The 12,323-nt window shown below is 38.6% G+C and overlaps 5 protein-coding genes across 5 annotated transcripts; 1 reads left to right on the forward strand and 4 right to left on the reverse strand.

Annotated features, from left to right (window-relative positions):
• Positions 1-357: 357 nt before the first annotated feature.
• On the reverse strand, positions 358-1,298 carry BCR41DRAFT_360745 (hypothetical protein). Its single transcript, XM_022025418.1, has one exon. It carries the CDS (start codon positions 1,241-1,243, stop codon positions 368-370), a length of 876 nt encoding a protein of 291 aa, XP_021877741.1. The 5' UTR covers positions 1,244-1,298; the 3' UTR covers positions 358-367.
• Positions 1,299-2,092: 794 nt separating this feature from the next.
• Positions 2,093-2,716, reverse strand: BCR41DRAFT_373930 (hypothetical protein; the record flags this gene model as incomplete). The annotated part of the gene is made up of 1 exon (XM_022026826.1): positions 2,093-2,716. The coding sequence occupies one exon, from the start codon at positions 2,714-2,716 to the stop codon at positions 2,093-2,095; it is 624 nt and encodes a 207-aa protein (XP_021877742.1).
• Positions 2,717-3,587: 871 nt separating this feature from the next.
• BCR41DRAFT_389149 (yeats family-domain-containing protein) lies at positions 3,588-5,467 on the reverse strand (the record flags this gene model as incomplete). The annotated part of the gene is made up of 7 exons (XM_022028092.1): positions 3,588-3,940; positions 4,061-4,181; positions 4,297-4,515; positions 4,644-4,798; positions 4,939-5,107; positions 5,234-5,257; positions 5,456-5,467. 7 exons carry the CDS (start codon positions 5,462-5,464, stop codon positions 3,852-3,854), a joined length of 786 nt encoding a protein of 261 aa, XP_021877743.1. The 3' UTR covers positions 3,588-3,851.
• Positions 5,468-5,954: 487 nt separating this feature from the next.
• Positions 5,955-9,138, forward strand: BCR41DRAFT_326926 (hypothetical protein). The gene is made up of 7 exons (XM_022021637.1): positions 5,955-6,074; positions 6,185-6,284; positions 6,416-6,493; positions 6,615-7,019; positions 7,105-7,228; positions 7,351-8,297; positions 8,405-9,138. The coding sequence occupies exons 1-7, from the start codon at positions 6,070-6,072 to the stop codon at positions 9,110-9,112; spliced, it is 2,367 nt and encodes a 788-aa protein (XP_021877744.1). The 5' UTR covers positions 5,955-6,069; the 3' UTR covers positions 9,113-9,138.
• Positions 9,139-9,309: 171 nt separating this feature from the next.
• Positions 9,310-11,622, reverse strand: BCR41DRAFT_311267 (prolyl oligopeptidase family-domain-containing protein; the record flags this gene model as incomplete). Its single annotated transcript, XM_022021024.1, has 8 exons — positions 9,310-9,598; positions 9,674-9,920; positions 10,036-10,164; positions 10,204-10,366; positions 10,596-10,697; positions 10,841-10,969; positions 11,079-11,225; positions 11,368-11,622. Coding segments are annotated over 8 exons (1,461 nt in total), but the record flags the coding sequence as incomplete, so codon positions are not given.
• Positions 11,623-12,323: the final 701 nt, after the last annotated feature.

Here is a 12,323-nt window from a genome sequence, read left to right on the forward strand (position 1 = left end):
ATGAAGATAATAAGGAAAGGGATGGATGTTGAACTTAGGGTTAGGAAGTGGGAGGAAAAAAAGAGAGAAAGGAAAAAAAAAAGAGAATGGCTTCATCATGACTCTACCGATATGCAAGAGTAAGTGGTGGAGTGGAGTGGATCTGTGGTTGAGAACAGAGTCAACTTGAGGAACTGAACTTGGTCATGATATGATGAGGCAGAGTGCTTCCAAATATGAAGTCTTCTGCATATGAAACAGGGATTCACCCTCTTTTTCATTCCCCCTGAAGCATTCTAATTGATATACTGACAACTGACATCCGATAATTTCTTTCTTTTGTTTTTGTTTATTAAATTAATTTAATCGCTTTTTTTTTTCTCCATTGCTAGGCTTGGGATTGGGTATTTGAGGGAACCATGTATCCACCAGGCGGCAGAACAGGCGATACCGCTACAGAGGTCCCTGGTGAAGAATAGGGCGCAATGGGTGTCCCACCTGGCTGAGGTGTCGTTGTAATCATGGATCCAGGAACTTGAGGAGGAGGAACGCTGGTTTGTTGTTGTACAGGTTGCTGCTGTTGGTAAAATTGCTGTTGTTGCATTGGTTGCATCTGTTGTTGGTACATTGGTTGTTGGTACATTGGCTGTTGGTACATTGGTTGCATCTGTTGTTGGTACACTGGCGGCTGTTGCTGCATTGGCTGCATCGGTTGCATCGGTTGCATCGGTTGCATCGGTTGCATCGGTTGCATTGGCTGCATTGGTTGCATCGGAGGGTAATATGAATTGGTTTGTGTTGTATCAGGGGCTTGGGGAGTGACATAAACAACCTCCTGTTGCTGCTGATATCTGGTAGGGGTCAACGGTCCGTATTTAAGAGTGACAGGGACTTCGAGGAGAATCAAGAAACCGATGATGGCCTCTATTATTAACCTTGGCAAAATGAGTTTGCATGTATCGTCTCTAAGGCGGCAACTCACGCCTAGGGATAGACTTTGAATTCTGAAATAAAGGAAAAAAACAGCGAAGCCAAGAAGAAAGAATGCACGGATAAACTTGTGCACCAGCTGTTTGCCTTTCACAGAATAAACATATGAAATGAAAGTCAAGACGCTAATCACGATAGAGATTACACCAAGAGGCAGGATTGTCAATGTGCCATAGCGAATATCTAGAGTAATGAAGTAGGCAGCGAGGAGAATACAATCGAGGAATGACAGGGTTGCGATGAAAATGCGGAGTCGCCGCTGTAAGACCGACATTTTCAAAAGAAATAAAAGATTGACGAAGGATGAGAATGAAGAAAGAAAAAAAAAAAAAAGAGAGAGGGAGAGAGAGAGAGGCAAATGATGAGGTTAAAAAGGTTAAAGTAGAAGGGGCCAAGTGGCAGTGAAGATTAGCGACGCATATTGTGCACATGGGGTCGCTGTTCTACTCTTTTGGAATTGAGCCCAAACCCAATTCTGAATGTTCTAAACTAATTTAGGCTCCCTCATATCATGATCCTTGCCCTTTATTCCTATGACACTTTTTACTTTTAATAGACCGAAATAAGGGTATCTTGATCAAATAAAAAAAAAAAAGGGTAAGCAAAAAATCCGTTGCTCAGACAGCTATCGATAGTCAATCATCACATACATCTGTATGCTTCGAGAAGGAGGAAAAAAAAAAAAAAAAAAAAAAGTTTTTTTTATTTTGATGAATGGGCTCACTCAAGCAAAAAGTCGATCTTTGTCTTGTAGGTTACTTGCACTGCGGACGCATTGTCCGACGCGTCGCCTATTTCTGATTGGTCTTGAAAATATTCGTGGTAGTCCAACATGGATTTTAAAGCGCCGTCTTTTCCCCTTGGTCCAAGCGAGGAACTTTTGCATGTTGTTCTTTCCACTGGTGAATAGTTTAGAGACGGACACTTTCAATGCTGAGGCACTATTTTTATTATCAGAAATCTATGCTTATTTATATATTTTTTCTTTTTGTTCTAACTTTGATGGGATAATGATCATTTGCTCTTTCATTTTAATGACGGACTTCAATGAAAGGAATAGTGCGGTTAGGATTGCTGGCTGCGAACGATTATGGTTGGCGATGTTGTGGGCTGTGGAGCAATCTTAGTAATGGACAGTACCATCAGCTACCTCCTGTTTACTCAAGTATGCAGGCTCGCGTGACTTGAACTGGTATGTAAGAACCAAGGCGGTCTCGATGATAGCAAATACACCAGCGAGGGCTCCAATAAGCATCGTAGACTGATCAAAGTTGCACAAAAGTGTAGTTTCAGTAATGTCTTTGGAAGGACAACTGAACAGGTTCCGGGCATCGAATTCTGAATAATCATTGTTCAGGTCCTTGAAACCTGGAGCTTCGCGAGGGAAGGGCAAGATCATGTTGGAACGACGTTGGTTGATTAGGGCTTGAAGAGTTGTATAGAGCAAACCAGCTGACACACTCAGCACAAAGATGACCCTGATGATAGCTGCGATAACAGAGCCTGTCCTACGGCCAGAGGCGACTTGGTATCGAAGTTTACGACGCATTGCGTGCAATGCAATTAGGCTTGAGATAAAATAGAGACAGATAAGGGCATTGAGACCGAACTGGACATAGAATCTCCAGGCGAAGACTAGCCTATTGTTATCGTTGTATTGTTTAATGAAGTAACAATCCAGAGCAACAGCAAGCGCGGTGAGGATGATCATAATGATCTGGATTGTGATGATAGTCTTGTAACCCATGGTTATGAATGTTGATATATAACTGGAGAATTGAAGAGAAGGATGACGATGACTACAGATACGGTGAAGGAAAAGCGTGGAGTATTCAAATGTAATCTGTTTTTGTTGTAATAGATGATGAGATGTGTTGGTGGATAAGTGTGCAGATGCTTGTTTTCTTTGAACAAGTTATAAATACAGCTGTTATTACAAATAGCTGTTAGCTGTGAACTGTAGCTGAAGCTTCTTCTTGTTGATTAGAGAATTGTTATAAGGATTCTTTTAAAGGTGGCATTGGGACTTCCTTTTATACCCAATCTTTACTTACAGCCTCAAGTTCACACCCCAAGGAGAACCTCGGGCTTTTTTTTTTTTTTTTTTTTTTTTTTTTCGCTTGAGAGCGCCTCTCCAATGGATACCAAGAAAAGAGTGCCAAGAGAAATCATTATTTCAGGCACTCAGCCATCGCGCCGTTTGCCTCATTTTTTAGACAACAGCACTACAGCAGAGAGTGACCCAGCTCTAGAAAAAAATTACGACATTAGCAATTCTATTCTCTATACACTGGAAAAAGACAGTAAAAAAAAAAATCGTTGGGACATGCAGCTCACAGCCCTCCATTTCTGCAGATGGTTTTTGCAGAATGAAGACATAAATCTTTACACTCAGTCCCTTGCCCTCTTTTTTTTTTTTTTTTTTTTTTTTTTTGTATTCTGTTAAAAGTTTAATGGCAAGAAGCTGGCTTTCCTTGGCGTTATTTATGCAGGCTGTGTGTCGCTGTGTTCTCTTGGCATGACAATAAGACTTGTGGACGATGACAACGATCGTCGATGAACAACATTGTACCCAACCAACAAGACTTGGTTCTTTTATTTTAGCAGAGATTTTAACACGGTCTCTGTGATAACAGTTATATATATCTATATATATATATATATATAAATGGATAAATTAAAAAGAAAAAAAAAGACTGGATAACAAGAAACCTTTTTTAATATCGGCAAACTAATAAGTTTTCATGTTTGTGTGTTGCAGTATTAGTATGACAATGGTAGCTATTTTAGGGGCGCTGAATTTTGTTTTAAGTAGATATGCCAAGATTTTAACAAAAGTTATTCAAACAAGTCGTGACCCATACTAAGTTGTAGGATTTAATTTATCCATTCAGTCGTTGAGAACAAAATTGCCATAATCGATGCAAAAGATCGTTGCCTAATGTTCGTAAATCGATATGGAATTCCCCAGCTAATTTTTTTTTTTTTTTTTTTTTTTTTTTTTAAAAAAAAAAAAAGATGATGTTAGAAATATGATCCCATAATGAGATAAAGGCTCTTACAATGAGATCTTTTAAAAACCATTCTTTACCTTCGCCGTCCTCCTTGACATACATGTCTGCTGTTTGATTTGCCTTCACCAACTTCACTAGATCGACCAAGTCATCCGCATCTAGCTGCTGAAATTTGTCTGCCAAAGCATGTATATCAACCTATATTTGGTTCATATGTTGATGCCGGTGGTGATGTTAGTTGGTATATGGAGAAAGCTCATTAGCAGCAGCAGATCACACAGAAAAAAAAAAAAAAAAAAAAAAAGTTCCTAACCTCGTCATTCCAATCATCAGATGCTGCAGCACTGCTATCATCGTCTGAACTCGCATCGTCTTTGATTCGTTTTGATTTTGGTTTCAACGTGTCTTCTCGTCGCCTTTTGTTGGTTTTTGCTTGAGCTCCATTGCTATTATGAGTATCCCGACTTGATATCGTCTCGACTGGTTGATTTAATAATTTCAAAAAACTTGGTTTTAGATCCGGTTTAAATGTCTAAACGTCAATTGCATTATTAATGGCGATATTAGGTCGAGCTATTTTTTTTTTTTTTTGTGCATTTCAGCATCGAGTGAGTGGTCATGCTCCAATAATAATCGCCATTTACAAGAAGAAGCACTTACCAAAGTATGTGAAACTTCATAGTGTGCAAGTTGAAAATTCAAGTCATGATCCAACGAATATGGTGTAGTCGATTTGTCTGCAAAGTACAGCATAATCTTCATATCGAACTCGCCCCATCCTTTTTCTTGCAACATGAATGGATATTCTGTCACTTCTAAGATATTGCATTTTTTTTTTTTTTTTTTTTTTAAAAAAAAAAAAGGCATATATTCAAGTTAATAAATTGTAAAAATATTAATAACATGGTCCATGCATCGTCTCGCCACCAAAAAGAAAAAAAGTCCAGTCACATACTCCTCAGAGGTTGCTCAAATGTATGATGCAGAAGATATTCGACGTATTCCACATAAGGTAATGGTTCTTCCTCGCCATTGGCATTGATGCCCATTAATGAGATCTTCCATTTGCGCATTGGAAATCCATGTTGTTTCTGACCCTTGACAATGTGTTGGTCAGTGATCACCTATTTTTTTGAAAATTAGCAAATTAGCAATTTTAGTTTATCTGAGGGAAAGTTTTGCCACCAAATTTGGACTAACTAACCCCAATTAGATCGCACACAGCATCCAAAATATAAAGAAAAAAATACCTTGATTTCTTTGATGATATCTTTCTATTCACGCAAAAGGCATGAGTTTATCAATCAATTGAAGGCATAGGAAAGTATAAAGCAATAGCAGAGTTGAGTAAGTCAATATCAGCCAGTTTCCTCTCTTCTTCCCAAAGAAGAAACAAACAAAAACAAAAAAAGGACGAAGGAGCAAAGGTGATTTATTAATTCAATCCCATGGTGCACAATGTGTTTGCATACCTGTGGCATGGCACGAAGATAAAAAAAAAAAAAGAAAGAAAGAAAGAAAGAAAGAAAGAAAAGAAAGTTGGGAGTAAGAAAGAGGGAAAGGGAGGGAAAGGGAGAGAAAGAAAATGAAAGAGGAAAAGATAATGAATTGTTGATGTGACCGATGTGATTCCCTTGATTTTGTTAAGCTAAAATAATAAAGTCATGAATGAAGTCGTGCTCTTAAGTGTACAAAGCTAAATTTTAAATTGTGGAAACAAAGAAACAAAGAAACCAAAAAAAAAAAAAAAAAAAAAAAAAAAAGTTAGGCGTGAGAATGGGATAAAGATTCTTTTCAGCAAGGCAAAAGGAAGAGAGTACGATGCGTAGTCATCGGATTGAATAAAAAAAAAGATCTCTTTTTTGAAAGAGGAACAGAAAGAAAGAAAAAATGGTGACGTATGAAGTGACTGCAAAGGTATAGAATAAGAGACATTACTTTTTTCTTTTTTTTTTATCAAATAAACTCTCCCGACAGCTCCAGAAGGTCCCCTCCCCCACAACCTGAAACTTGGACTGGATTGACCCTGACCATCTCAACTACAGACAACACACCTTTGCATTGACACATCATTCACTTTGACATCATGTTGTAAGAACTGAATAAATCGTCTCGAGTTAATAAAAACCAAAAAAAATTAAAAAGCCTGCCCCAACCCGTGTCTGTGTATTTTGATTGACCATTAAAGAAACTCCTCATAGGTTTGAAATCGATGGAATGCCTGTCTATTTTCCATATGACAGGATATACCCAGAGCAATATGCATACATGTGTACCCTCAAACAAACACTGGATGCTCAGGTGTGTAACCAGGTCTTGGCTTTGTTTCTCCTCCAAGCAGGAAGGGAAAAAAAAAAAAAATACGACTCTATCTCTAACCGTTCCAACTTCCTTTTACTACAAAACCAACTGCTCTTATTTGTTTTATTCAGGGCCATGGAGTACTGGAGATGCCCTCAGGAACTGGAAAGACGGTGTCGTTGCTGTCTTTAATCCTCTCATATCAACAGGTAATATTTCGTTGGACATCAGACGCCACCAATTTTATTAACTGCTGCGGAAACGGTATAGTCTCAAACGCGACTAATGTAATATTTATTATCGATCAATGTTTATTCCCCTTATCCTTAGTTCTATCCTGAAAAACGTAAACTAATTTACTGCTCACGTACTGTTCCAGAGATCGAAAAGGCTCTAGCAGAGTTGAAACGGTTAATCGAATATAGAAAGAGTTGTGGATTAAAAGAATCCATCCTAGGCCTTGGATTGACTAGTCGTCGTAATCTATGCCTTCATCCATCGGTCAGCAAAGAGAAAAAAGGCAAAGTTGTAGATGCACGATGTCGTAATTTGACTGCATCTTGGGTTCGTGAGGCAGCACAGACACAACCAGAAGTAGAGACTTGCTCATTTTATGAAACTCTGGAGAATAGTGATTTACGGGAGGAGGTTGCAGATGCAATCTACACACTGGAAGATATCAAGGAAATGGGAAAAGCAAAGAACATTTGTCCATACTTTATGGCGCGAAGACTGGTACGACATTCATATTGATCTTTGAGGATTACAAATGTTTAATCTGTGTCATTATTAATCGTTTTTATTATGCTATCTTCATTAGCTTACGTACGCAAACGTTATCATCTACTCATATCATTACATGCTGGACCCTAAAATCGCAGATTTGATTTCAAAGGAACTGTCCAAGGATTCAATTGTTGTATTCGATGAAGCTCACAATATTGGTAACATATATATTCATATCATTCCATCTTTATATAGCTTTGCAATTTTATCAAAAAAATAATGCATTAACCTTTTTTTTTTTTTTGTTTTTTATTTTTTATTAAATCCACATAACATATAGATAACGTTTGTATTGAATCATTAAGTTTGGATATCATACGCCCGACGTTGGAATCGAGCGCAAAAAGTATTGCACATCTAACAGAGAAGATTGAAAATATGAAGAAACAGGGCTCAGAAAAACTAAAGAACGAGTATGAGAAGCTAGTACAGGGACTTCAGGACACACTCCAAGCCAGAGATGACGATTTGATCATGGCAAACCCAGCGCTACCTGATGACCTCTTGCATGAGGCTGTGCCTGGCAACATTCGCAAAGCTGAACATTTTGTCGCGTTCTTGAAGCGTTTCAATGAATATCTCAAAACACGGCTGCGGGTTCTCAATGTCACTGCTGAGACACCTTCATCGTTCCTAAGACATCTAAAGGAAATCACCTACATTGAACAGAAGCCTCTACAATTTTGTGCTGAACGACTTTCAATATTGATCCGCACCTTGGAATTGAATAATGTGGATGAATTACAATCATTACAAAAAGTTGCAGCTCTGGCTACATTGGTTTCTACTTATGACAAGGGGTTTATGTTGGTCTTGGAGCCATACGAAAACGACAATGCCACAGTACCCAACCCGATCTTACGCTTCGCCTGTCTTGATGCATCTATTGCTATTAAGCCTGTTTTTGATCGGTTTTCGTCTGTCATCATCACCTCAGGGACGCTATCACCCTTGGATATGTACCCCAAAATCTTGAAATTTACGGCAACAGTCCTAGAAAGTTATCCTATGACCTTGACCAGGAATTGTTTTCTACCAATGGTCATTACTCGAGGATCAGATCAGGTGGCAATCTCCTCTAAGTTTGAGGTACGAAACGACCCTGCTGTAGTCAGAAATTTCGGCAATATTCTGATCGAATTTGGCAAGATCGTACCAGATGGTATCGTGGCTTTCTTCCCTAGTTATCTTTACATGGAGAGCATTATTGCCATGTGGCATGAGATGGTATGTTGTGCATGTTACAAATATGAATCCCTATAATTATCTTTTGTATTCCTCTACTTGATTATTATTCCAGGATAAATACTTAATTACTAATTTGATATATTCAGGGTATTTTGACGGAAGCATGGAAATCAAAGCTAATCTTTGTAGAAACTCCCGATGCTGCCGAAACATCAATCGCGCTGGATAACTATCGTCGTGCATGTGAGAACGGCCGTGGCGCCATCCTACTGGCTGTCGCTCGTGGTAAAGTGTCTGAGGGAATTGATTTTGATCATCATTATGGACGAGCGGTCGTTATGTTTGGTATTCCCTATCAGTATACGGAATCAAGGATTCTTAAGGCGCGTCTCGAGTTTTTGCGTGATGAGCACAGGGTGCGCGAAAATGACTTTTTGACATTCGACGCATTACGTCATGCAGCTCAATGTTTGGGACGTGTTTTGAGAGGAAAAACAGATTATGGACTGATGGTTTTCGCAGACAGACGATATGCTCGTCAAGACAAAAGATCCAAGTTGCCAAAGTGGATCAATCAATACATTACAGATACAAGTGTGAATTTATCTACGGATATGGGCATCGCAATTGCAAAGAAGTTTTTGAGGTCTATGGCACAACCACTTGAGACACAGGCTCAGCTGGGTGTCAGTCTGTGGACATTGGAGGATGTCCTTGCAAAACAGAGATCCCAGAAGGAGAAGTTGGAAAGAGGAGGACAAGGTGCGTCACATTATCAATATGGATCTGCTGATGCACAAAAAGTAGCCCAAGACCGAGCTACAGGAGCCGTCTATATGGACGTTGGGTACTGAAAAATCCCCACTTCAGGAATCTGCATTATTATCAAAAATAAAAATAAAAATAAAAATAAAAATAAAAATAAAAATAAAAATAAAAATAAAAATAAAAATAAAAATAAAAATAAAAATAAAAAATAAAATAAAAAATAAAAAATAAAAAAAGGTATCCCTGTCTATGATTTAATCATGAGATACAATTTAGAGTACAATTAGCTGGTAAATGGTGTGCTATTGGGACTTGGGGCTACAAAGCCTCCTGATTCCATTTGAACGCTACTTAGCAGAAACACGATCTCCCTTGCCCAGTTTTTAACGCGGTCATCTTGGGTACCGTTCCCGAAATGGCCTCTATTTTCATCAATCATGAGTACACATGCCTCTTTCCCATTCGCACCATACCAAGGAGCGAGCCTTGATCGCAAACGTGCGACAAATTTTGTTGATTGTGTATAATCTACCCGCTGATCACGTTCTCCACAAGAGATCATGAGAGCAGGTCTGCGGGAAGTGATAGGTGGTGGCGGAAATTTTGTTGTTGTATCAGGAGACAAAAGGGTAGAGGGGCCTTTTGACGGATTGATATCCTTGTCCTTATCCTGTTCGCGACTATTATAGTCATTATAATTTGGGATAGTGTCATAAGGTGCATAGCTGGCCATGTAGTCATACATCTTTTCGGATTGTGCAGGATTGCCCCACTCCAAGTATTCGACCCGGGTCAATGGGATCTCTGGGTCAAGCATTGTGGTCATGGGATCAAGGAAAGGTACATTCAGTATCATGGCTCGAAAAAGATCTGGCCTCATATTACATACAGCACCTATTACGCATCGCAGCAAAGGAAAAAATAAAATAAAAAGGTCAGCGGATGTTTGAAATTAATACACAATTGATAGAGCCAATTTAATGTGTATTTTCTCCTCGTCATGACTAACCCATCAAAAGTCCTCCTGCGCTGACTCCGACTGCCGTAAGTCGCCTTGGATTGGTATATCCGGTTTTTACAAGATATTCCGCCACATTAATAAAATCCGTAAATGTGTTTCTTTTTTGTTCCAATTTGCCTTGATGATACCAGAGTGTACCCAGCTCCGATCCGCCACGAACATGCGCCAGCGCTATGATCCAGCCACGCTCCAAAAGTGGGAAATGTTCTACTCTGAAATCAATGTCTGTCGGGACCCCATAGGCGCCATAAGCACGCATCAAAGTCGGGTTTTTGCCGGTCAGCTGCATATTCTTCCGATGAAGTAATGTTACAGGTATCTTGGCCTTGCCATCCTCTGCGTCTACATTGATCCGCGTGCAAGTGTACTTTGAGCGGTCGAAACCTAGATCGGATGCGAAGGGGAAAAGGAGCAGCATTAGGGAGAAGTAACTACACGTAAAGCTTTTTTTTTTCTTTTTTTATCCTAATTAGATTTTGATGCAGATGAAATACCGGTTCAATGTTGTAAAGAAATATATATAAATACGTACGGTGGATAGGGTGGACACGCAGGGGAGTCATGACTCTTGAAGCTATGTCGTATTCATAAGTCGCTTCGTGTGCATAGGGAGAATTTAGTACAAATTGAAACGAATCTGTCTCATATTCCTATTTAAAAAAAATATAAATAAAAATAAAAGTAAATAAAAATAAAAGTAAATAAAAAAAAAAAAAAAAAGTAAAATATCAGTTGAAGAAATAATCTCAATAGCCCTGGTAAAGAGAATATGTATGGATAATAAAGAACATACAAGGTTCACGCCAGCGTTGATTGTGCAGAACTGTTCCGGCAATGGCACTTCATGAATGGTGCCAGTCTCAAAATGATAACAAGAAATCACAGGCAATGCATCACGCTTAGCATAAATCACCATGAAGTTCTATTCAAAAGCCAGATAAATATTTGAGTGAATATTAGACTACTTTTTCTTCCCCTTTCCTTCTTCATATACGGTATAACACAAAAAAAAAAAAAAAAAAAAAAAAAACCTTGAATATATCGACGTCTTCAATCTTTTCGCCATCCTTTGCTTCCATCAACTCGACCCAAGACTCACGACCAGGGTTGTTCTGGTTGGCGCGCATCACTCTGAAGTTTTTGTTTGGGTTGTCGTTTGATAGAATATAATAGTGATCCTACCAAAGATAGGAAGGTTGTCAGCTCCATGTGACGTATACATTAAAATAGAGAGACCGGAGCCATTCATGGGAATGCTCCTCTTCATCCTTATTTGCCTTTCCTCCTTCAAAGAAGAGTCAAAGAACGGTTGTAACATACGTCGTGATGATCCACATAATACTCAACACCGTCTATTCTGTCTGCAATGACCGTCATCTCTGGCAAAGCTCCAGTCGAGAAATCATGTCCAGCATCAATAATCCTGACTTCGGAGGATGCTAAAGAGTTTCCATTGATGGTAATAAAGCGATGATCCTTTGTTGCCCCTACATCTACAAAGATACTGTCGTCATCCTCCTGAAAAACTAAAATATCTTCTTTCTGAAATGTACCAACTCGGTGAGCCCAGACCTGATATGGGCGAAGCACATCAGTCGATTTAGTGTAATAAACAGTCTTATTATCGCTTCCCCATACAAAGTTAAACACGCCTTCTAGAACCTCCTATAAAAAAAAAAAAATAAAAAAAAAAATTGTTCACGTTGAGACGCTAGCAAGAAGATCCAAGTAGAACTCAATACAAAAAAAAAAAAAAAAACATACTTCGTAAGGATAATTCTCATTTAAATTTCTGAAATGTAATGAGCCTAGTTCTTCTCCTTCTTCAAGTGTTAGAAAAGAAAAGATGTGATGTCCTGTCGATAGCAAAACCTTTTTGACGTGACAACTCTCTGGGAGATATGCAGAATCTAATAAAATTTCCTAGTCAAGTCACCAGGTGCAAATAAGAAAAAAATAAAATAAAATAAAATAAAATAAAATAAAATAAAATAAAATAAAATAAAATAAAATAAAATAAAATAAAATAAAATAAAGTAATTGAGATGAATTTCTGATATCACCAACGATCCATAAGCCTATCATCTTTGTGGATTGTAGGAGGGGGTAACATACCTCTTTTGCCATTGGAGCCTTCTTCCTTCTGCAGTAAACGATTCCATGACGATTCGTTTTGGTATAATATTCAAATCCACGCACAACTGTTGTCAACGGTGCTGAAATCTTTTTTGTCCGTAATACTTGTTTCATCTCTCTGTTCAAAAGGTGAATCGCAG

The sequence above is a fragment of the Lobosporangium transversale genome (assembly GCF_002105155.1).
Source record: "Lobosporangium transversale strain NRRL 3116 chromosome Unknown BCR41scaffold_44, whole genome shotgun sequence".
In the NCBI taxonomy this organism is placed as follows: Eukaryota; Fungi; Mortierellomycota; class Mortierellomycetes; order Mortierellales; family Mortierellaceae; genus Lobosporangium; species Lobosporangium transversale.

Excerpts from the sequence above, each read along its gene's own strand:
- BCR41DRAFT_360745 (XM_022025418.1), bottom strand. The coding sequence starts at position 1,243 with ATGTCGGTCTTACAGCGGCGACTCCGCATTTTCATCGCAACCCTGTCA.
- BCR41DRAFT_326926 (XM_022021637.1), top strand. Across the intron at positions 6,285-6,415 it reads AACAAACACTGGATGCTCAG|GGCCATGGAGTACTGGAGAT; the intron begins GTGTGTAACCAG and ends TGTTTTATTCAG. Across the intron at positions 6,494-6,614 it reads TAATCCTCTCATATCAACAG|TTCTATCCTGAAAAACGTAA; the intron begins GTAATATTTCGT and ends CCTTATCCTTAG.